This window comes from Euphorbia lathyris, chromosome 9 (assembly GCF_963576675.1).
Source record: "Euphorbia lathyris chromosome 9, ddEupLath1.1, whole genome shotgun sequence".
Classification (NCBI taxonomy): Eukaryota; Viridiplantae; Streptophyta; class Magnoliopsida; order Malpighiales; family Euphorbiaceae; genus Euphorbia; species Euphorbia lathyris.
Genome location: NC_088918.1, coordinates 62,862,685 through 62,888,738, shown reverse-complemented (window position 1 = coordinate 62,888,738; position 26,054 = coordinate 62,862,685). Strand labels below are relative to the sequence as shown.

The 26,054-nt window shown below is 31.6% G+C and overlaps 1 protein-coding gene across 1 annotated transcript; it reads left to right on the top strand.

The window, feature by feature from the left end:
- Positions 1-21,377: 21,377 nt before the first annotated feature.
- On the top strand, positions 21,378-24,964 carry LOC136207142 (signal peptidase complex subunit 3A-like). The gene is made up of 7 exons (XM_065998428.1): positions 21,378-21,542; positions 22,754-22,935; positions 23,061-23,108; positions 23,963-24,025; positions 24,265-24,318; positions 24,509-24,595; positions 24,686-24,964. The coding sequence occupies exons 2-7, from the start codon at positions 22,810-22,812 to the stop codon at positions 24,809-24,811; spliced, it is 504 nt and encodes a 167-aa protein (XP_065854500.1). The 5' UTR covers positions 21,378-21,542; positions 22,754-22,809; the 3' UTR covers positions 24,812-24,964.
- The last annotated feature ends 1,090 nt before the right edge of the window (positions 24,965-26,054 follow it).

Below are 26,054 nucleotides of genomic sequence, written 5' to 3'. Positions count from 1 at the left end.
TCTTGACATCTCTGTCAAAGTTTCAGCAAATGGTATGTTGATTTCAAGTTTTCTCAAACTATTAAAAAAAATTCCATAATGATGAGCATCCATATCTTTGCCTTTCAAGCACCTAGATAAAGAGGAACTATTTTATTCACTAGCATTGTTGGACTGCTGCTGGTATAACTTTTATTGAAGTTCGTTTGGGTTCTTTGATTGCATGGGCCACATGAGTCAGCATAGGGTTAGTTAGCACAACCTCGGGTGTAACTTCTATAACTTTAGGTGCAACTAGCTCCTCTTCCTTGGTTACAACTCCTTTGGAGCTATTGGATTTCTCAAGCACCTTATAAACTGTGGAAACAATCTTTCAATTTCAGAAGAGAATATCAAGTACACTCTCTTTAGGTTTATCCTCCATTTTAGTAGGCAAGGAACCCTTGTTTCTTGAAGTAACCATGGCAGTCAGTTGATGCATTTGAGTTTCTAAACCATTGATTCACTGTTGGGTTTAATGAATAAATTAGGCCATCATTTCTTCCATTGGGGGTTTCTTTTCAGATTGCACAGGCTATTGGGTTACGGTACTATTGTATTCTTGTGGACTTTGGTATAATGGTTGCGGTTGAGAGAAATTTGGTTTATTAGGGTTAAGTAACCACGAAAGTTAGGATGTTTACTCTATATTGAGTTATATGTGTTTGAATGGCGATTGTTATGGACTTTGGCTATTAACGTAATCAGCTTGTTCAGGGTTAGGTTCATTGGCCGTAGCATCTATAGTACGATGGTTATCACCACGAAATGTACACACAAGTACTTGAGTAATAGACATGAGAGTAGAGCTTTGTGTTCCCATAGCAAAATGATGGGTTAAAAGATATGCTCAACTTCACATAATGTCTTTCAAAATGCCATTTATAACTCTGGGAAACCATTTTCTCAATTAAAGCATTCGAATATTATGTTGCCTTCACCTGGCACGATGATGGAAGAGTTGTACCTATGTGCATCATTGGCAACGGAAGAAGTCGTTGCCAAACATATTATTCGCAACGACATGTCATCTTTTGCAACAACTTCCCATCGTTTTGAATAGTTCCATTGCTAAAGGATTCTGCAACGACAAACTGTTGTTGCCAGAAAAATATATATTTGGCAACAACACGCTCGTTGCGAAAGATTAATCGTTGCCAAATATTGAGTGTAGGTGAGAGAATAAAAGTTATTTTTTGCAACAACATATCATTGCTATATATTGTAACATTTCACAACAAGTTTTGGCGTTGCTGTATATGTTAGTTTTATGTAACAACATGTGCCGTTGCTATATATTTTGATGTACTGCAACAAGACCTGTCGTTGCTATATATTGTTAAAAATTGTGATTTTTTATTTAATTATTTGGATTGAAATGGACTTTTATATATATATATATATATATATATATCAACAAATACAAAAAGAATTATGGAACATGTTTAAGTACTAGATTATTTAAAAATTATTATATCATAATCATAAAAAAAAATTACAAAAAATGTAGGAAAAAATGAAACTATGATAAGTGTGCTTTATAAGGATAAAACCATTTATACTAAAAATAAATAAATTACAAGGATGAAACAATTTATACTACTCAATTATGTATGCTACCGCTATTTTAATATCATTTCAAACAAACCTTAATACTTTTAGCTACCTTCCCAATAAATTATAGATTAAACAATTCATATGCAAATGTGCATATCTAATTGAGTATTTATTATGGGTCTCATTAACCACATCCAAGATGAATTGTGCATATCTACTCCATCCATGTGCAACATCAATGTACATAGACAAGTGGTGTGCATTTTTATCTTCGGAAAAATAAGTATCTGCAATACATCTTTCTCTTAAAAAAAATTCAATACCAAAACATGGCTAATTTAATCAGCTACAAATACATTAGAACTGCACAGGTTGATTTTCCACAGAAGATCATTAGTTTACACTTTAAAGTATCCCTGTTTATATCCTACACTTAAAATAAGATAAGAAAGTAAATGATACCTGCTAGTCGGGCACCAAAGCATGTGAATTAGCACCAAATTTGCTTGTAAGGTTTCACTTAAAAGATAATTAATCCTTTCCAATCCTAATGAAGGCCAGAGATTATAATCATAATAGGAAAAAAAGTGGAACTTGTACCATTCTCTCTTAACTTTAGTCGTCCACTAGGCAATTTGAAAATGCGTTCCCTATTTGCAGTAGAAGTACATGAGGATGATTACGCTCCTGTACCTGCAAGAAAACCAATAATCTATATTACGCCAAAAGAAAGACAAAAGGCATGACGAGCATGATTTCCACAAACTAATATAGTTAAAAGATAAAAATCATCATTAATTAAAAAGCAAGCGAATATAAAATTAATTTTATTGGTTTTCCTGATTGTTCAGCTACCATAAATGGCTTCTAAACTTTTTGTTGAATAGAATATGTAATTCAAAGCATAAGCACAAGAATAAAAATCACATCGGTTCTCATATTGTTCAGCCAGTGGCTTCTAAACTACTGCCTTTAACAGATACACAGATATGAGTAAAGTGCACAAGAAGATGGTCACCAGAATGAGAAATAAATACTCGGCAAACCCCTCTCTGAGAAGATAAAAAATATCACATTGTCCTTCATCTTTAAAATTAAACAAAATTCTATAAACGACCAAATCTCCTCATCTTCTAGCCGAATTCGCTTTTACAAACACGATGAACATACTACAAATAGGATAATGCTAATCCTAATAGGATCACAAATTGCCTTACAAAATATGCTAACAATTTTGGGATAGGAAAGAACAGGGGACATTAAACACTTTTCTTCTCCAAGTCCATTAGCCTCCTCCTTAAAGTCCTCTTTTCGCTTTCCCCAAAAGTTGTTAAACTTAACAGGCTTTCTCTTTCTCCTAACCCACAATTGCTATTGTATCCTAATCCTCCACATCCGCTAATATGGCGTTTCTTATAAACTCGGCCTAAACTGCACATCCTATGAGATCTCTTATCATATTTCTCTTTGATGCTGGAACCATTGCCATAAAACCCAGATTACTGTCAACGGCAGAGGAAGAGATTACAGAAGCCATCCAAAAGTTTAGGGTTTTGTTGAACAGCCGCTGAAATTAGAGAGAGAAAGATGAGGATTGAATATGATGAGAGAGAATAAAGTTTCTAACTTTATAAAGGGCTCTCTAGAATTTTGACCACAACCGTTGATCAAAATCAAATCAATTGCTTGGATTCCACCTGAGAGTTAGAAGGATCATCATCATCGTCTGATCAAATGAATCAACAGCTGATATTCAATACCTTTTGAAAAACTCAAATTTGCCCCTCAAACATTTAAACAATCGGCCCAGGGCATTTTATGAGAATAATACTATTAATAATAACATAATAAATTTAAAATATAATATATATACATATCAATTTACAATATTTTAATATTCAAATTAATAAAGTTAACATAATAAACTTAGTATTAACATAATATATTAACAATATTTTATATATTTACTTTTGATTTATATATATATGTAAAAAGTAAAGTTCTTATTTAATTTTTTTTTTTGGTAAGAAGGGAAGAAAAAAAAACAAACAAACAAAAACCTAACCCGGGATCAGTCTAGGAAGACTGACCCCAATCCTATCCTCAAGAAGAGAAGGTAACAGAAAAGAAGGAGGAACGGAAAGGGTAGAAACACCTAACATCCCCCCATGCCCAGCAGCTGCCAAGCGATCCGCCACGCGGTTTTGCTCCCTATAAATATGGGAGAAGGTAAGAGAATTGAAGGCAGGACGAAGCAAAGTTCTTATTTAATTAGTATTACCATTAATATATAAATAATAACTAGTATTACCAGTAATACATAAATAAAATATTATGTTATAATTTTTGCAATTCTTTTTCAATTATGTATTTTATTAATTTTTAAAAGTTAATTCTATCTATATTTAAATTTTAAATACTAGTTAGAATTTATTTATATTACAAAATAAAATAAGAAATGTTTTTTCTTAATTTTTTATTCAATTCAAATTATATAATTATATAATTTATTCTATTAAATATATTCTATTATTGCTATAAATAATTTCAATTACAGTACCGCTACAACATGTAGTTGTTGTTATGAATACATTCTTTTATAGCAACAACATTCAGTCATTCCTGTAAATATTTTCATTATAGCAACAACACCTAGTCGTTGTTGCTGGAAATATTTTAATTTACAGTAACAACATACAGTTGTTACTAGAAATACTATCATTTGCAGCAACGAAGATATCGTGGCCAAAATTGTTACCCTTTTTTCACAAATCCAAAGAAAGTATAGCAACAATCTTTGGTAACGGCATAAAATGTTCGTTGCTAAAGCTCATCTTTAGCAACAACTCTTTCTATTGTAAGGATTTAGGAGAAATTGGTGAAAGGCATGCGTATTTAACCAAACAAGAAGAAGAAAATGTATCAGATGATGAGGAGAAAATGGAAGATTATCTTGTGATGGGGTATTTGCCTAAAATTGATCCAGTCAGTAAGAAGAAAGAAGTTCCAAGTAAGAGCAGCATTACTAAGACCATATTGAAGAGTGATTCTTATATTAAAACTAATTGTGAGGAAGTTACAACGATCGGTCTTTGTCGAATTTTAGAGGAAGATAAGCAAATGGTGCAAACTTGTGAAGTATCTAAAAAGAAGAAGAGGCTTGAAAAAGAAATCAAAGCATCAGACAAGAAGCAAAGCAAGCATGTGGAAGAAGAAGCAAAGGACAACAGAAGTGTAGAAGGTATTGAGAAAACCTCTGATAAAATCAAGCAAGTGCCTGAGAACAAATGTGAGGTCAAGCTAATAAAGGAATTGAAGAAGACATTTTCCAATGAAGGATTGTCATCAAACGCATTTGAAAAGGAAATCAATGAAGTTGAAAAGAGAAAGGAAAGAGTGAAAGAACTCGAAGGCAATGGCATGAGTAATATTGTGTCAAGTTCACATAGAAGGTGCCCTACGAGTTATGATGACAAGGAAGAAGAAAACGATGGAAATAATGATGGACGACGAATAGCCCACTCATTTTGCACTTTCTTTCAAAGATTAATGGGAACTCTAGAGGGCATGTTCTTCACATAAACTAACAATAAGCTCTAAAAAACTTAAGTATTGATCGATAAGGAAATATGAGTCAGATGTATTATTCTGTTTAGGTATAAATTGTAAGTAAATTACGAGCTAGACAGTATAGATCTAAGTATTAAATAAACTATTATGGTAAAAGCATATGGAATAAGCTTCATGCAGGTAAAACATAGGGTAAATTAACTAAGTAAAATAAATGTAAATTGTGATAAAAAAAAAAATCACTGATGAAAGATGATACCTAAAGGATAAACCATTAACATTTTATAGACCACCATAAGGAGAAACTTTGCCATTAAGAAATGTGAATGTACCAAATTATCCTAGTAGGAAAATGAATAATGTTGCAACATTCCAAAAAGGTAAAACATGTGTCAGCCTAACCTATTACAAAAGTTCTTTTCTTCTTTGCTTCTCCTCATGCACAAACTGCCCAATTCAATCATATTTTCTCTTGAAATGCTCCTCTTTGAGTCCAAAAGAGTATGGTTCACACATTGAGTCCGAAAAGAAATAACAAACATAATAAGTCCCAAAAGTACTAAATCAAGTAAATAACAGGTCTTTTATGACAACAAATCAACACAAATAGTCTTTCAAAAAAGTTTTTTCATTTTCTTTTCAAAATGTTATAATATATGATATTATTTTTATTTTTTTATATAAATCTGCCCACTTAGAACCTAAATTAAGTTAAATAGTTACCACAAAAGTTCCATGAATCATGCATATATGATCTGGAAAAAAAAATATGCTGCTCTACTGTTTCCATTAATAAGAAATGATAATCTTTGACCAGTGACAAATAATTTGACCATGATATGAAAAATTCATTATTATTATTTTAGTTATACTGTCCGTTTTCTGGATTCAAACAATGAAGAATTCATTATTTCATAGTTTTAATTCCATTGGAAATCTTTTTTAATAGTAACTAATTAAAATCATTATCACAACTTTGCATAACTGCCAACATTAACTAACAAATACAACAGAAACAGTAAATGATCTTTAAGCTACCACAAAGATGGAATTAAACTAATATTAAATGAAAATAAGGAGGCTTCAAGCATAGTCACGTTTTAATAAGTCTAAATCTGTCGGTAACTAACCAGCTTCATTTGGCAATATCCTTCTCTTATAGCTTGTAGTAGCATCTCCTCCCACCTATTTATTTCAAACAAATGTTAAACGTTAAAACCACTCTAAGTCGTCATTTTTATTGGAAAATAATGCCAATTGAGAGTATCATTTTTCTAGTATTTTTGTCATATACAGTAAAACCTCTATAAATTAATAATGCTGGGACCATGAAATTTTATTAATTTAGAGAGTTATTAATTAATCGATAAATTAATAATTATTAATTTATAGAGTGATTTTAATTTTTTTTTAAAATAAATTTTAAATTAATAATTTAAATAAAGTTTTTGTCTAAAATCAATGAACAAATAAAATTAAATGTGCATTATATAAGTTAATTGAACTTGGAAGTTCATTGTATTTATGTTAAAAATATTCAGTGTATGATAGCTAATGAATTACTATATAAATTCATATGGAATGTTATTTCAAATCATACCAAAAATAGGTTTCTCATGAATCTGTAACAACGAATTTAGAGGAAGCAACCACCGAAGAAATTCATGAACTTGAGGGAATGATTGGACAACTTGGATACCACAATCCAATGGATGTCAATCAAATATTGGATTATCCAGGTGAAAACAATGAATGTTCACAAGTCCAAAGTTTAGAAGAAATTTGGTCGAGCGTTATGCAATTCAATTGAGAATGAAGCTGAGATGATTCGATACCTTTGAAACCAGTCACAAGAAAGGAAGCAATTATAGCATCATCCACTCTTTATAATTTTTTGTTACAATTTGATAAAGATATACCAGAACTTTTGAATGCACTCAGAATAGTTAGAGATGAAATTCAACTATATTTAAATTTCAAAAAAAAAAAATACTATAAATTCATATTTTGCTAAATTATGCTAAGTATGCATATCTATATATATTTCACATATGTATTTGAGAAATTATTAATTTATAGAGGTAATAATACAATGTATTTATAAAGGATTGTTCTAGAAAATTATTATCTTATTAATTTATTAAAATTGATCATTTTTTGAACTAGCCCAAGTTGGGACCAGAAGAAATTATTATTTTAAAGAGTTTATTAATTTATCGAGTATTAATTTATAGAGGTTTTACTGTATAATTATATATAACATACATATAACCTAAAACGATTATAATACGAAATTCAAAAATCAATTTGAAAGAAATAGAGTAATGAATTAGTGTAACCTTCTGAATAACTAAGCTGAAGTTGATAGGGTGATCTTGAAACGCAGCCCAACAATCAATTTGATCTCCAGAATCGAATCCATTAAGAGCGACGAGTGCAGACCAAGAATCTGCTGATATTATGAATGTTGAAGCAGTTTTTTTGATGGTGGCCAAACAAGAGGAATAACATGTGTACACCATAACCTGAAATCCTTCTTCAGAGATAATTGAATTAAGCAATGGCTGAGGAAGTGAATTTATATACTCACTTGATTCTCCAATTAAACCCAATTCACCGATCATATCACTTTCTGTCAAGCTTTTCCTGATCAAGTGAGTATATTTTGCTTTTGGATTGTATGGAAATTGTTTATGGTCTAAATTAGGAGTATAATTGGCCATCTTAATATTAATTTCTCCTGCTCTTGTTTGGTGGCTAGTTTGATAGAAAAAACAAATATATATAGATGAAATTAATTTGAATTTCAACAGGTACCTCTCTATATGATCAATTATTTCTGTTCGTGAACAGTAGTGTTGGTTCGTGAACAGTCGTATATATCCATAAATAGTCGTGTTTATTCGTGAAAAGTAGTGTTCATTGGTGAACCATTCAAGTTCTTTTATATAGAATCTAGTGTCAAATTTCAGAATGAAGCTCAAATAGATAAAAGAAGGAGGCAATTGTTGGAGGGTTATTTTTATTTTTTATTTTATTTAATTAAATAGCATAGGTTATTATATAACATAGTTGAGGAAAATAAAATGAAATAAAAAGGTAAAAACGAAAAATAATAATAATAAAATATATACAAAGTGGAAAATAAAATTGCTACATATAAGGGCAACCCGATCAGCCACCTTTGATGAATATTTTGAGATATAAAATGAAATTTTGGATCGCCAACAAGGAATTATGAAAGTACGATTTATAAGGTTTTCAGGGGCTACATACAAGCATCAAACAAACTTGTAACAAAGGAGTTGCGGTTTTTTGAATATTGCTGCAGAAACAGAATAGGAACATCTCCTGTTTTTCCAGGCAGATATTTATAAATAAGAGATGTTTTCTTCCATTTGATAGCCCCAACAAAAAACACATATACAACAATCAACAAACTAAAGAATTAAATCAAAACCAAGTCAGCAATTAAACTCAACTTTCAATTTCGATTTCAAGCCTTCAATCTCAACTTTTCATTCATTAGCTTTAACTTCTAATTTCTCAATTCAACTTCAAAAGCTTCAAAACTCCGTTTTTGTTGATTCTCGAAATCCTGCTTCGAGCCCTCAATTGAGTTCTTTCCAAATTATTTCCTATATTTTCCTATTCGCTTAACACTATTTTTTCCAGCTTTGAATTTCGAAGTCCAAAAAGAAATATAAAAATGAAAGAAAAAGCAGAGCTATTCTTTCAATTTCATCTATATCGAATTTGAATATCAGAATAGTAGATATAGTCATGATGCAATAGGTTAGGTCCACTTACTTTTACTGATTTCGAATCAAATTTTTACGATTGATTTATGGAAAATAAAAAATTTGACGATTTAAGAGCCAATTTCTCATTATTCAATTATTCATTATATTTTTTTATCTAGTTATTAGAGTTAGGCTGTTCTTTGTCACTGAAAAAAACTGAACTGAACTGAACTAAATTGAACTGAACTGAATTGAACTGAACTGAATGCTACCGAACTAAACAATAATAATGATATTAGACTTTAAAATAATTTTAATGATAATATTGGACATTAATAAACTTATAATAATGGTTCTAATAAATTTAATAGTATCAATAATAAATAAATATATTAAGATAAACTAAATTGAATATCAAATAAAAGCTCGGCTTGATAAAATCTTGGCTCGATAAAAGCCTATGAAATTAAATAAAAATGAGTCTAATTTAAATTAAAAATACAAATTACATATAAACACAAATTACATACAAACACAAATTTACATATAATTTAAAGCCTATGAAATTAAATACAAATTTTCATATGAATACAAACTCTTAACTTTTTATTCTTATTAAGAGTTAAAGTGCAAAAATACCCCTAACGTTTTGGGTCAGGAGTAATTTTACTCCTAACGTCTAAAATGGTGCAATTTTATCCCTAACTTTGATAAATTCGGTAAATTTGAGAAATAATTCATAATATGGATGCAATTTCCTAATTTTTAAATATGGATGCATACTTTAGTTTTAATTTTTTTTATTAAACGATATATACTTTAATAAACTATCATTTCTTGACTTTTATCTAATTTATAGATAATGATAAACTATAAATAATAATAATAATAAATTATGATAAATAATATAATTATTATTATAATAAATTATATATAAATAATTATAATATAATAAATAATGATAAATTACTGAATACTAAAACTGAATGTTGAAACTGGATGCTGAACTGAATGTTGAACTGAACTTAACTGATTGTTACTAAATTGAATTGAACTGATTGTTACTGAAATTAAGTGATAGAGAAAAAGGTCTTAGAAAGTTTAATAGTAACTAATTAAAATCATTATCACAAATTGTCAACATTAACTATCGAGTTAAACAAGATCAAATTAAGCTTCTTATGATAAATTGAAATAATGTTAAATGAAAATGCCACTGCTACAGTAACTAGACTTCAATTACAGTCACCTTAACCTATTGTTAACTGATTTCAATTATTTTCAGCCTCGTCATTATCATTATCATTATCACTATCCCCTTCGTTACTCTAGAAAGTAACCGACTTCAATTATCTTTATCCTCATCACTATCACTATCCTTCTCCTCACTCGTAGTAGCATCTCCTCCGACCTATTTATTTCAAACAAATATGAGAAGTTACAAAAAAAAAAAAAAAATAAAATAAAATAAAAAAGTTATAAAAAAATATGGTTTCACGTTTTGACATTTTGAAAATTGTGAAATATATATATATATATATATATTGATAAAATAATATATGCAGTTTTTCTAGTCTTCATATTATATATAATCATATAGAACATAAAACGATTATAACACGACATTTCACACATATCTGAAAGTATCAAAACTCGAAAATCACAAAGAATAAAAAGAAAGAAAATGAGTAATGAATTAGTGTAACCTTCTGAATGACTAAGCTCAAGTTGGTAGGGTGATCTTGAAACGCAGCCCAAACATCAATTTCATCTACAGAATCGAATCCATTTAGAGCGACAAGTGCAGACCATGAATCTGCTGATATTATGAATGTTGAAGCAGTTTTAGCAGCTTTTTTTATAGTAGCCAAACAAGAGGAATAACATGTGTACACCATAATCTGTAAACCTTTCTCAGAGATAATGGAGTTAAGCAATGGCGGAGGAAGTGAATTTATATAGTCACTCGAATCTCCTATTAAGCCGAAGTCGCCGATCATATCACTTTCTGTCAAGCTTTTCCGGAATAAGTGAGAATATTTTGCTTTTGGATTGTAGGGAAATTGTTTGTGGTTTAAATTAGGAATATTGTTTGCCATCTTAATTAATTTCTAATGCTCTAATTTAGTGTATAATTATGTGAGATGGTATGCGTGTGGAACGAATATATATATAATACAATATGCATAAAAGTTTTATGACTCATTCATATGTTATTCAAGTAAAGTAGACAATAATCTCATGATTAATCATGTCCATGACCAAGTTATGTAAATTATGAAGCATGATTTGTTGTTTATGAGGTGTGCTTCTTTTTTCTTTTTTTTTTCTTTTTGAAATTCATGCTATATAAATTATTCTTTAAAGTATAGTAATCATTATTTTATAAATGGTATCTTTTTTAATGCATACTACCATAACTATTTTATTTATTTTTTGCAAACGTAGCATAGCTACTAAATAGCCACCTGCATATGACAATTAGTATTAAGCCTTGTCAAAATTAAATAGAAAGAGTGATTAGTGATATGGTATTTAATAAACTCTGATAATTAAGTATTATGGTGTTAGGGAGATAAAATGTAAAGAGAAATAGAGTAAATGAGTAATAAAATAACATGTAGATTAGAGGGATAATGTGGTATATATATACTATGGTATAGATGAGATGTCCTAAAACACTCTCTTAGAAAAGGAGGGCGGAATTTATTGAGCTTTATGGGTTTTCTAGGTTTTAGAATGGAGAAATAAGAGAGAGAATCGGTTCAAAAATGAGAATCAAAGATAAAAAATGGTGATCAATAGTCACAGTAGCCACCGATATTAAAAAGTGTAAATTTCAATGATCATAACGTTAAGAATTGAAATTCAGTGACCATAATATTAAAATGAGTAAAGTTCAGTGGCCATTGGTGTAATTTACCCTAACTTAATTTGTGGTATAAATATTGTATAAAATATATCACACCCAGAAAAACTTGTATTACACAAATCTAAAAAAATTAAATAAAACCTTGTCACACCAACTCTACTTCAAGAGCCCAATTTTTTTTTTTTAAAGCCCAAAGTTTTTATTCCTTCCACAAGAAAAAATGAAAATACAAGACGTGCAGTGCAAGACTTTTGCCATGAAGCTACTAAATACTTTTTTTTTTAGTAATAAAGGAACGAAACAGTCTGGAAAAGAAAAAAAAACAAAAAAAAAAGTGAAATTATGAATAAGTACTAACTAGTAATTATCTTCATAAAAAACGTCTGCAACAATCTGCACAGAGGATATCACGTAGATTTGAAAGAGATATACCATACACTCGTGATGATCTAAAGTAAGAGCACCTGTAAAATACGTCATCCAATCAGCTGTCTGATTTCTTTTTCTGTATGTGTGAGTGAAACGAACATCCCACAATTTGTTTCAAAGATCCCGACATTTAAATATAAACCATGGTGTGATGAACAGACATCGTAATATTATTCATAAATAGCAACACCGAACTAGAATCCAACTTCACGATCACCTTTTGGTATCCTTTGTTCCAAGCGGGCGACAAGTCAAAGTAGAGACCACATAATTCACCTAAGAACGCAGTACAAATACCCAGGTTAATAACAAATCCCCCTAGCCAGCATCCATTAGAATCCATGATCAAACCTCATGCAGCTGCAACCATCGAGTTGCATTTGCTTGATCCATCAATGTTTACTTTACCCAATCCGTTTTTGGAGGTCTCCACTGAACCCACATCGGCCTCCTATCCGGGCTATTAACCGCAACATTCTTCACATATACCTCAAATACTTCGAAGCTACTAAATACTAAAGATAGAGTGTTGGCGTTCATTAGCTTAAATTAACTTCTAGTAAACACACAAAAAAAAAAAAAAAAATGCAAACAACCCACAAAAAATTGATTATGGACCGGAAAATATGATACATAAGGAGAGAGGTGAGGTTTGGTTAGACATTTAGTTTAGGACTTTTTTCTGGTAGGAATAAATAAATTAAAAACCATAAAAAATAAAATTGTAATTCGGTTTAGTTTTATTTTCTTTTTAAATCAAACCAAAATGAAAACTAAATTGTCTAAAAAATAAGAACCGAATTGAACTTAATTATAATTTGGTTTGGTTCTATTTGATTCGGTTTTGCTCAATGCAAAGCTAAAACTTATTTAAAAAAATGACTAATGAGCTCCCTACTAATCTAATCACCAACTTGTATTTGTAATTCTTATAACCAGTAATATAAAATGAGTAAATATAAATTTATTTTAGTCAAAATGCTTTTCTGAACTCTTGAATATTGAGTTTGTATAATTTTATTTTATTTTAATTCAACCACTTAAACTTTCATTTTTTTTAATTAATTTTAGTCCCTTTAAAAAATAAATTCATTCCAATTGAGCCGTATATAAAAGAATTCAATTAGATTAAAATAAGTAAAAAAAAAATTAGAATTCAATTGAAAAATATAAAAATACAAAAGGTTCTATCAAGAAATAAAAACTTTAAAATCTCAAAAATATATTTATCATATATAAGAAAAAAAAACATAAGACTAATTATTTCTCTTATCTACCAATACATTTTCGTTTCAACAACAATAACACACATTTTGTGTTATGGCGAATCTAATTATCAACATCAAACTACATAAATAAATATTCTACCAACAAAATCAATATAGCAAATCTATACTTTAATACCACTTGTAACAATTGGGTGGATCATATTATGATTGTAATAGAGGCAAGTCGAGCTTTGGGCTGCTCATATCCGGCTTGAAAGAAAATGGGCGAGCTTGAGCTCGAGCTCAACACTTTGTGCAAGTTCAATTGAATAAGAAAACTATCTGATTGTGAGCTGCTCACGAGCAGCTTGTTTATTTGTTCACTAGTTTTGCTCGCGAACAATTCTTTAATTATATTTTTTTCTTGTGAAGATAGAGAGTTGTGTGGCAGAGATCCCTAAGACTTGATGAATGAAGAATTAAAGTTGAAGATGGAGTCTCAATCTCAATCTCATTTGAAATTTCTTTAACACAAAACTGCTTAGTTTTGAAACCTACAAGACTAAGTTTCATATAATACTACATAATTTTACACTTTTCGCTTTTATAGAAATACTATTATTAAAAAAATTGAACCGAGCTTGCTCACGAGTCTTTTCATGAACATTATAACCGAGATTGTTCATGAGCTTCCTGAATCTATAACTGACCCTGCTTGCGAGATTTCAAGCCGAGATTCATTGTACTCATGCTTGACTCATTTACAAATCGAGCCTTAAAATCATACTGAAGCTTTATTCATTCATAAGTTGAGTCGAATAGAGTCGGGCTTTTATCGAGTCGAACATCGAGCCGCTCATGAGTGGCTTGGCACATTTTACAAGTTTGGATCATATGTCTTTATGTTTTAGCTCAAGCATGAGATAAACTATCATACGTTAGGATGGCAGTGAACTGCGTTTAAACAAGTTTGGATCCTTAAGCAAGTATTTATGTTGTGTTGTTGGAGTTAACAAAAGGATTAACTAAAACCATTGATTTACCTCTATTTAAGAAATCCAATCAAGTAATTAAATAGAGAAATTAAGTTGTGAAACCTAATCAAGCAAGCAATTTAACATAGCATGGTAGTTAATCTTATTCTCTAACCAGATAGTGTGGCTTTGTAGTATAGGTTACAACTTAGTCTTGGTTTTCATAGAGTCTAATGCCTTCAAATACAATTAGAGATTTTGTCTAACCAAGCTTCAATCCAAGTGTATTTGAAGTGTAGATTTAGTGATTTTTGGCAAAGTTACTACTTTGTGGTGGAAAATCACCGTCTTGTGTTAACTTTGCTACACACAATGTTTTGCTTGTTGATCTACATGAGTTAGCAAGGGGATCCTAAATCCTAGTCTTTCATTCATTCATAAACAAATTAAGTGTTTAAAGCTTTTCTGTTTTCTTATTTAAGTTATTTCTTTCACTAGTTAGAAAACCCAAAATTCACTCGTTTGATACCTTAGATAATATAGAGTTTTAGTACAAATTAGGAATCAAATACTAGTCTTTATGGGATCGATATGTTATCTATGAACTTTATTACATGATAAGATATGGTTCACTTGCTCTTTATATTGCATTTTTGTCTATCATGTATATCTTTATCGATTACCAACACCAACTCTAAATTTTGATATTATGTATAACGTTTTATATGGCTCTAAACCTGATTCTACCCAACTTCATATTTTTGGATGTTTGTTACGTCCGCATTCACCTCATAAATTGACTCCATGTTCAACTAAATGTGTGTTTTTGGGTATAGCAAAATACATAAGAGATATAAATTTTTTTGATTATGTACTTTTTGATGAACACGAATTTTCGTTCGAGGTCCTGATGAAGACTCATTGTGCCGCTATGTATGATTCTCCCCTGCCATTTTACAAACACCATCAGGTTCCATGTTATTTCTCCTAATCGTTACACTTCAAAGAAAAGTGAGGATGCCCCTAAACTCATGCAGATCTATGAAAGCCATCCCTCTTGAACCGAGAGCTTGGCTGCATCTCTTCCTAAGGAATCCGTTGCTACTCCACTTATGCATGGTTACATGGCTCTGACCCAGCAACACCTTAAAGGCCCACGTCCCAATCTCAACTAGAGGAAGCCTTGATCATCAACCTAATTTGTCAATCGCTTACTCATGAACGCATTAGTGGACTCTAGTGCCTTTTGAGACCATTTATGTGTCTTCTCTAACATCTAAACCTCCTATTGTGCATGTCTTAGCCCTAACCTACAATGATGGTTACTAGGGCTCAAGCAAGAATTTTAAGCCAAAAATTCTAACCGTAACCATTACTCTAGATCCCTATACTTATCTACAAGAATCTAAATTTCCCTATTGGAGGAGAGCTATGGAGGATGGATACAACAATTTGATAATTAATGTCACTTGGAATCTTGCACCTCTACCTTGTAATGCAAATCTTATTAATTTTCGATGGGTGTTCCATACTAAAACAACAACTAATGGTAAGGTTGGTCGATATAAATCATGTCTGGTGGAAAAAGGCTAATTTCCTAGGATAGATTACTCTAAAACAGTTAGTCTAGTGGTCAAATAGACGACCATTAGACTTATTCTTTCCTTGGCCGTGCCTCTTGGATGGCACGCATTTCAACTTGATGTTTCTAATACACTTTTGCACGGAGATCTACGGGAACATGTATACATGGCTCAACCTTCAAGGTTTGTTTCCCTCACATTACTTGGATGGAATTCATGAGATTCCTTTAGGTTAACATACAACTTGTTACCCGATGAAAAAGATCAAATTCGTACATATGATTCAAATATAGGAAGAGCCCAACCCAAGCGGGAGGTTACTGGGGCTCATATAAGAATCTTTAAGCAAAAAATTCTAATCGAAGCCATTACACTGGATCCCCATTCTTATCTACATGCATCTAAATTTCTGTTGAAACACCTTTCCACAGGATTTTGATTTGACAAAATTAATTAAGTGAAATTAAATATTCTATAACACATTAAGTTTAAATGCTTTGATTTATTGTTACTAATGTGTTTGTTCAATGTTGAGTTTATAATTGTTATAAGACATAAAGATCATAAGGCCCAAGCCCTATATGGAAGGCAAGGCCCAAGTCAAACAAGCCCAAGATCACTCAGCCCGCGTATCTCCAAAACACTGCCGTTGAAGTAATGAAACGCATGCTGAGCAAAGAAGGATCGAGAAGATCCACGTAGACAACTTCGGTATGAAGCTGCTGAGCTGTCTCGACAAAGCGTACAAGACAGCCGCTGACTACAAAGCAACTTCCAGACCAAGTATTTCCTCTGTTGGTAAAGAACAGAAGACGCAGAAAGCTGTCTGTTTGACATTACCCGATTTGGAGGAACATACTGCCACACTGACTGAAGAACAGAAGATGCTGGAATCTGATTGGCTAGGAGAACTGCTGAACAGACTGAGTGAAAGCGACATGAAGCCGTTTCCCTCCAACGGTTATTTCGAAATTCGAAATAACCAGAAGCTCTCACAGCTCTCTATAAATAGAGCATTCAGAATCCACATTCACTAGAGAGAACTTTGAGCAAAAGTCGTTACGCTGACCAAACGTGTACAAAAGTTCTCCATCAAAAGCAAAGCAAATTCTTACACTACAAGTTTATTCATTTGTGTAAAAGTCTAGAGTGATTGATCTTCAATCATCTAAGGTGTTCTAGCAATTGTTGTTTAGGAAAAATCTTTATCATTTCTAGAAGTAGAAAGGAGAGGCTGAGTACTCGGTTTTAAGTACTCAGCGGAGAGATTAGGATTGAGTAGAAGTATAGAGGAAGGTACTCTTGTCATACTCAATTGCTGATATTGTAAAAGGTTTGAGGCTCTACCTTTAAAGAGCTCAGTAGAGGATTTGAAATCTCGGAAGTGTTCCGGGGACAGGACGTAGGCTTAGAAGAAGCCGAACCTGGATAAATCTGCTGAGTGAAGTATTTCTAAACCTTAACTCCTTATTTACATTGCTTGCTTAAAACAAACTAAAACTGACCAAGTAAAAGAGGTCAAGCTGAGTTGTGCGCTACCAACGAGTTGGTTCAGGAATAGACTCTAAGTGCTATCTCCTGACCTAAGCAACGAAGCTGTCCTAGTCACTAGTTGACTAAGCCAGTGTCTTGCTGATTGCTAAGCGCAGCTGTTATATAATCTTTTCTCAAAGAAAAGAAATCTGCCCTAATTTTTTTTTAAAAAGGTAAAATAGTTCCTAACCCCCCCTTGGAACTATATTTGCAACCTTACAAGGGACCAACAATTTCCCCATTTGAGGAGAGCTATGGAGGATGAGTACCACATTTTGATAACTAATGAATGACATTTGAACTCTTTTACCTCTCCTCTTAATTCAAATCGTATTGATTGTGGATAGATGTTCCATCTAAAACAACAATTGACGGTAAGATTGATTAGTATAAAGCACGCCTGGTGGGAAAAGACTTTTATCAACTTCAAGTGATAGATTACGCTCAAACATTCAATCTAGTTGTCAAACTGACGCCTATTAGACTTAGTCTTGCCCTGGCTGTGCTTTCGAATGGCACATTTTTCAACTTCATATCTAGAATGCGTTTTTGCACAAAGATTTTATGCGAAGATGTATATATGGCTCAACCTTTAGGGTTTGTGACCCGCAATCTCGGCAAGCACACTAGTTTTTGGGCATTGAACTTGATTGAAACCCACTCAATTTATTTCTTCGTCAAATCAAAAGCAACTATAACTCTTATTCCTATAGAGAGTACATGACGAGTTGAACCTTTATTCCTATACATAATATAATACTTGGTAAGGATTCTAGGGCTCGTTTAGTTCATGGAATAGGGAGGGAATAAAATAGCTATTCGTGAATAATTTTTATTCCAACATTTGGTTCAACTCTTTTTTATGGAATAACTATTCCATAAATAAAAGAATAGAGATTAATTCATTGATTCAACCTAGGAATAACTATTCTTAATCAATATCATCCTTCATTTCCATGATTACCGTCTAGCTAATTTCTCAAATCCTATAAATTTTGGTAAATCCATAATTTATATCATAAAAAATGAAAAATGGAAAAACGGATAAATTCTTAAAAATAAAAAAACATGAATAATGTGAACACGTTATAAACACACAAAAACAAGAAAAAACACAAAAGGCACGAAAACGTGAACAAACATGAAAACAGAAAAAAATGCAAAAAAGAAAAAACACAAAAACGTGAATAACACGAAAAATAAAAAAAGTGAAAAAATGCGAAAAGCCGAAAATACAAAAAACGCAAAAGAAAAACATGACAAACATGAAAATGCAAAAAAAAAAAAAGATACACAAAAACATGAGAAAACGAAAAAAAAACACGAAAACATGAAAAAATACGAAAAAACATGAATAATACGAAAAAATGACAAAATGCGAAAAATATAAAAACATAAAAAAACACAAAAATGCGAAAACGAGAAAAAACGGAATAAAAACGAAAAACACAAAAATGTGAAGACCGCGTTAATCCGTTTATATGTTTTTCACGTTTTCACTCTTTTCCATTTTTATTTTATTTTTTTCACGTTTTTCTTATTTTTTTATCGTTTTTAATATTTTCTCAGAATATATATATATATATATTTGAATAATTTGTTGTAATAATTAAAATTTTAAAATTACTAAGATATTAAACATGTTTCGACATGACAAAAAAAAAAAAAACATACAAATTACTACTTGTTATCCTTACCCGAGATATGTAGAAGAACACAATTTATGTAAAAACAAAAATTCCACTGGAAAAGTAATGTTATTTTTGTTGCTATATCTCGTCCAAGTTTATACCTAAAATTTAAACTAATCCGAATCATATTTAATTGATCTTTACAATATAAACAAAGTTTACTTGGTATTTAGATTTTAAATATATATAAAATAAAATTTAAAACTTTTAATAAATTTAATAATTTAAATTAAATTAAAAAATATATTATTTATGAGGTCATCCGGTTTAATCAATCCAAATCAATCGATTGAACCAATTGATCTCTGATCCAGTTGTCAATCCAGTTCGATTTCTGGTCCAGTTTTTAAAACATTGGTTCTAGGTTACACAAAGAAAAAAAGTTTTTTTTTTTTTTTTGCAAAAAACATATTGAGGCCCCTATCTTTTATTTTTTGGTGCATTAAGCTCTCGGTCTTTCATTTAGACACATTGAGCCCCTGATCTTTCATTATTTGGTGCATCAAACCCTCGATCTTTCATTGAGATACATTGAGTTATTGATCTTTCATATATGAGTATATTAAGACATTATGTAAATCAATTCATATATAGGTGTATTAAGGGTAGGGATGGCAACACAGGTAGTGTACCCGCGGGTACCCGTGGGTATCCGGTACTATCCGACCCTAACAGGACTACCTGTACCCTATATAAAAGGGTATGGGAAGGGTATGAGATCAAAATAATTACCCGTTAGGGTAATGAGACGGGTATGGGAATACCCCCCAGGATACCCGTTACCCGTCATAATTTTTTTATATATTAAAAAAATTATTGTTTTTTAGATGCAATGTTTGAGATTTTAAACCCTAACCTTTTGTTTTTCAACCATTGAGTGATACCACTAAGCTACTTATTCTTATTGATTAAGGTTCAATTTGTTCAATTTTTAGATAAATGATTTATTAAATTTATACTTTGTTAAATTTGTAATAATTTTTATTTTATTTATTGATTTTTAACGGGTAAGGGTACCCGTGGGTACCTGTTGCCATCCCTATTTAAGGGTCTGTTTGATTCAACCGTTAGCTAATGGATGTTGTTGATACTAGTTGTTTGTGGTTGTAGTAAATTGTTTGTTGTTGTTGTTGGTTGTTTGTTTTTTTTAACAGAGTTGATTGTTTGTTATTAGCTGTTTAATTAGTAATGTTTGGTAAAATTATACTGATCTGTTACCGCTAGTATTTAAAATGTCTAATATGGATATATTTTAAATTAATCAACAAATAAATTACAAAATAAAAAATATATTATATAAATTAATAAAAATAATTTAAATAAAAAATAAAAAATTTCTTGAAAGCAACAAAACCTTATTTTTCGATAATTATGTTCTAAAAATAAAAAAAATGTTAAAAATGAAACACATTTTATGAAAATAAGAAGGATAATTTTGTAATAATAAGTAACTACAAACAACTTTTCGTGAAAAACTCCAAAATATTATAGTGTCCAGAGAAAATGTTAAACGATGCGGTTATATGTATCTAACCAAACAAGCCCTTAATACACTCATATATGAATTGATTTACGAAAGGGCCTAATAGACCCATATATGAAAGATCAAGGACTCAATGTGTCTAAATGAAAGATTGAGGGTTTAATGCACCAAACAATAAAATATCAGAGATTCTTGTTTGATAAACCACTTATTTGCTTAAATTAAAATGTTAAGCACTCATTTAATTTAAGTGCGTTTGATAACGTTGTTTCTCTACCACTTAAATTAGTTAATTAAGTTAAAAACCACTTATTTTGATAAGTCAAAATATTTAACTTAACATTTTAAGTTAAACATTATCAACTAATATTTTTATATAAATTAAATCATTCAATATTTTCAGCACTTATAATATTCAGCACTTAAAATTCAGTACTTATTTTTTCAGCACTTAATTTTCAGTTTTATCAAACAGCACCTTAATGTGTCTAGATGAAAGATCGAGGACTTAATGCGCCAAACAATGAAAGATTAGGGGTCTCGGATGCTTTCTGCTTTTTTTATTATTATTATTATAATTATAAAACTGATGCTGAGTTGTAAATTTTGAATGAGGTGTTTTATTTTCATTGGCTGGAGTACATCATCACTCATACACCGGAGTGCTGTAAAAATTCTCTTAAAATTTTGATGAGATTATTACAAATTAAATTACACCAGTGTATTTGACCACTGTTGCCCCCAAACTAATACTTTGCTCACTCTGCCTCCTCTGATTCCTTTTGTTTCTGTTCAGTCTTCACTGCCTTCGGTCCACCGTTCAAAACTCGTCCGACGCAAGCAGCCATCAAGTTTGTCGCAGTGCTCTGTCGAATTCGCAGGTTTCGCATTTCCCTTTTTGTTATCTTTTATATTTGCATTTCCGACTTCTCACCGTCGATCTCTTTCGGTTGCGATACTGTACCTTAATTTCTATTTCCTTGTGTAAAAATTTCTTAGCTGTCGGGATTGTCATGATTTTTGGTCTGATTGATGATGATAGATAATTTCTTTAATTTTTTTTTTCATCTTCTCTCTGCGATTACGAAGTGAAAGTCCTTCGGGTCGTGTATGTGATTTGTTCATGTGTTATACGAGAATTTATGCAGATTTGGGTAGTTACTGATATTGTTAATCGGATTTGGTATGACGGTAAATTTCACCTGTTTGGCAGTCACCTAGATTTAGGCTTATTAGAATTCTACCGTGGTGGAGAATAAAATCATCCTAAGGCTTAGATCTAATAAGCCTAAGGCTTAGATTTAATAAGCATAGATAACAACTAGAGAACCGTTTGGTATGATCGGGTTCAGAAACAGGTACGATTAATTCTTTGAGCAAGTTGGTCTGTGATAGGCGTGGAATTGTGGACAACTGTTCCATTAAGCAGGTTCAGGAATGAGCAGAGATCCTTATACTGTTTCCCTACATTTAGAGTGTACAATAGGATTAGTTTAGGTCGTTCTTTACTTAGTTTGGGGGGATTAATTATATAGCCTATTATGAAGATTTATACTGGTTTCTATGCAGTTTCTAGTAGTATTTGGGAGTTTTTTTTTTTTTTTTTATCAGATTCGATTTGGATGGGTATGTGGATTTATGCATAATGAAGGGAAATTCTAAAGAAGTCTGGGATAGGCACCAGTACTTTTATTATTCAAATGGATTTGGGAAAACAATATTTTTGGCCTCTTTGCTTGGCCAAATTTTTACTTAACTTTGATTTTGAATGAAATGTACCTCTTAATGGACGATTTTATCACATTCCTCAATCTGGAACTTTGATTTGGCCCCATAAGCTTGAACGTTTCCCCTTGAACTTTAAATTTTAAACTGAAATCAAAGTTCAGATGTTATCTCTCACCAAATCAAAGTTCGAAGCCAAATGTCTAAACTTGACAACTACAGGGTCCAATGATAATAGTTTTGCATGAGATATCCTACCAATTGACATATCTACTCCTGGAGTCTTCTTTTTTAGACCAAAAAAATTGCAACAATAACCAACACTACCATTGAAAAAGCTAATTTCTAGACTTACCACTATGTGCAGGCAGTTCACTGAAACAAACGGCACGAATACTCAAGTAAAACATCAGAGCTGCAGATATGCATTCCTTTGGTTACAGGGCCAACGCTTTGTTAACTTTTGCTATCACCATTTTAGCTGGAATATGTGCTTTGGCCTCTGTCTCTGATAAACTTAATTCTCCATCTCCCTCTGCCCAAATCCAGGTACACTGATTATTTTCGTCTATGTGCATTTACAATTTTACATGCATTTGGATTTGTTAGGAATTCGAAAACATAAGCCATTAGTTGTAACAGTGGGCTTCGATTTTTGGTTCTTTGTATTGTAGATATTGAATATCAATCGATTTCAAAAGAAGACACATGGACATGATGAGGTAATTTAAGCTTTTATTTATTAAACACGAGCTTCAATATTTGGTACCTGTGTCTGGTTATATTTTAGATAATATGTTCCATTGATCCAGTACATGAATAGTATATTTGGGATTTTTTTTATGCTTGGTTGTTAATATTAATGATTTAGGAGTCTGTTGTTTTAAAGTTTAGTTATTTGACTCCTGACATGTTATATATGCATATGGATTACAGAATTTGGTTGCAAATTGTAGGTTAGATGCCTAATAATCTTCATATTGTGATGTATACCATTTAACATCCAGTAATTTTTTGTTTATTTATATTTGTAATTATGTGGTTAATCTGATAACTTACTGTACACTCAGAAGTACATCATCTTTCTTTGAACTCTTATACGAGCTGAGGATGTCGGTTCCTGCTTTAGCAGATAATGTAAATACTTTGCGGAAAGCCCCAGTTACTCCCACTTTACCACAATATTGGTGTTGACTAGACTTCGTGCATATAGTCGCCAATCTATTTATTAATTAGCAAAATGCAAAAAGCCCAGACCTTGATGAAAGCGCGAGCTTTCTGCTATTGTAATATATCATCATCCAAGAATTTTTTGTTTTAACTCCTGGGAGCTGCAAATCAGAAAAGAATGTTGATTGCAATAAAGTTTCTTGTATGTGATGTGATATTCCAAATATGTAAGCCAAGAGGAGTCTCATAATGTTTTCTTATAACTGAGTTCCTCCAATTTATGATTTACAGTGTGAAGCTCTTTATATATGATATTCAATTTTTGCTGTAAATATATGCATGGATATATACATATAGTAATGGGAAATGATATGATGTTAATTAAATTGTTTTTCATTTGATGCAGGTCAGCCTCACAATGAATATAACAGCTGATTTACAGTCGTTGTTTACATGGAACACTAAACAGGTATTTTGTTTGAAAAAAAAATGCTGTTAAATTTTCTCAATCTAATTATGATTTTGTAGTCATTTCAACAGACAAATTTTTAATGTAAGCCCATTGCGCAAAATAAATGTACCTCCAGTGTATATAACAATCATGTTGCTATTTATTGCAGGTATTTGTGTTTCTAGCTGCACAGATTGAATAATGGGATTAGGGGCTTTCTCCGGCGTATATGACAATCATGTTGCTATTTATTGCAGGTATTTGTGTTTCTAGCTGCAGAGTACAAAACCCCCAAAAATTCCTTGAATCAGGTACCTCTATCTAGATATTAGTTTGCTTGTTTTTCAATTATTGTCTTTCGGCTTAAACATGGTTAACATAATATAAAGAATGAGGTGATGATATCATTTTGCCCAAGAATGTCTCCCTGTTACAAATAAATGCACTAGGATGTTGTGGCAAATGTATTTTAATCCAATGCTTAAAATGTTTTGATATCAGGTGTCACTTTGGGATACTATTATACCAGCCAAAGATCGTGCAAAATTTCAGATTCAGACTGGTAACAAGTATCGATTCGTCGATCAGGTATTCTCCTTCATGAAGATGGTTTTCAGACCGTTTCTTATCTTTTTGTGGTTGAATTTGAACGCCTAAACATTGTCTTTGAATGTGTAGGGAAACAATCTTCGCGGTAAAGAATTCAATTTGACTATGCACTGGCATGTCATGCCTAAGACGGGGAAGATGTTGGCTGGCAAACTAGTCATGCCTGGATACCGCTTGCCTGAGGAATATAGATGATAGAGTAGGATTATATTTCTGGTAAGCATTTCTTATGTAACTCAAAGCAGTTTAAATATCGGACAAGAATTTATCCAAAATTAAAAAGTAGGTCGAAAATAAAACTATTTGGATTACTAAACTAAACTCTTCATGCGTTTCATGTTCTTACAATTCTCCCAGGCTGACTAACTATGTTTTCGTTATTACAAAATACGAGCCCAGGTTAAATCTTACTTAATAGGTAAGGTTTGTATTCACAAATATGTAATACAACCTTGCTCCACAAGAATAGCATAACCTTGCTCCACAAAAATACCATAATAGTAGGAAATACTAAAATAGTAGATTGAATGAAACATTCCATTGTCTTTTATGCTTTTATCACATGGCAAACTTGGTAAATAGAGTCGGCAAATTTTTTATCATCGTGCACGTTTTATGTTGACTATTATTGATCAAGTGCCTGTCTTGTTAGAAAATTTCTTCCAAATGGTAGTGGTTCCGTTTTTCGGTCATTTAAAAGAAATTAACAGATCAGAGGCTTAATGTCTTGAATAAAAGATAAGGGCTAAATGCACCAAATTCAGAATGATCAAGGATTTCTGGATGCTTTTTGCCGGAGAAGCTATGTTGTATGCAACCTACACTAGCAACATTTTAGCAGCTAAAGTGTTGAAATGGAATAGTCTTATTTTAAACGTTGTTGTCGTGTGATCAAGAGGTCACGGGTTCGAGTCTTAGGAGCGGCCTCCTGCCAAATAAATTGGCAGGGGAAGGCTTGCCCCCAGTACACCCTTGTGGTGGGATCCCTCCCCGGACCCTCGCTCAGCGGGGACGCGTAGTGCGACCGGGCCGCCCTTTATCAAATCTCCAGATTTGATTGGATGGAGGGTCTCGATCGAGGAGTTAGTGAAGGTTAATAATACACTTGTTTGGAAGAATGGTAATTAGGTGGGTTTAGGAGAGTTAATAATTCATGTTACAAAATTACTCTTTCTTTAATTTCTTTAATATCGGTATTATCGCTCTTTTTTAGTTTAAATTACAACCTCTCCTCTCCTTTATAAGATGGAAATAGAGCCATGACAGTATATATCCTTAAGTTAAAGTGGTTATATTACTTATTATCAAAATTTCAGATTCCTTTTAAGTTGTCTATGTGTTTTGTGTTGGTGTGAGCTGTAACTCTCACTCCACTATTTAGGAAAAGATGATTTTATATACCGATAGTTTCAGAATTGATTTATTCTTTTTAGGAATG

Bases quoted from the DNA above. Each gene is read 5' to 3' on its own strand.
- LOC136207142 (XM_065998428.1), top strand. From the start codon at position 22,810: ATGCATTCCTTTGGTTACAGGGCCAACGCTTTGTTAACTTTTGCTATC. The intron at 24,026-24,264 runs GTATTTTGTTTG...TATTTATTGCAG, and splicing joins TTACATGGAACACTAAACAG to GTATTTGTGTTTCTAGCTGC. The intron at 24,319-24,508 runs GTACCTCTATCT...TTTTGATATCAG, and splicing joins CCAAAAATTCCTTGAATCAG to GTGTCACTTTGGGATACTAT.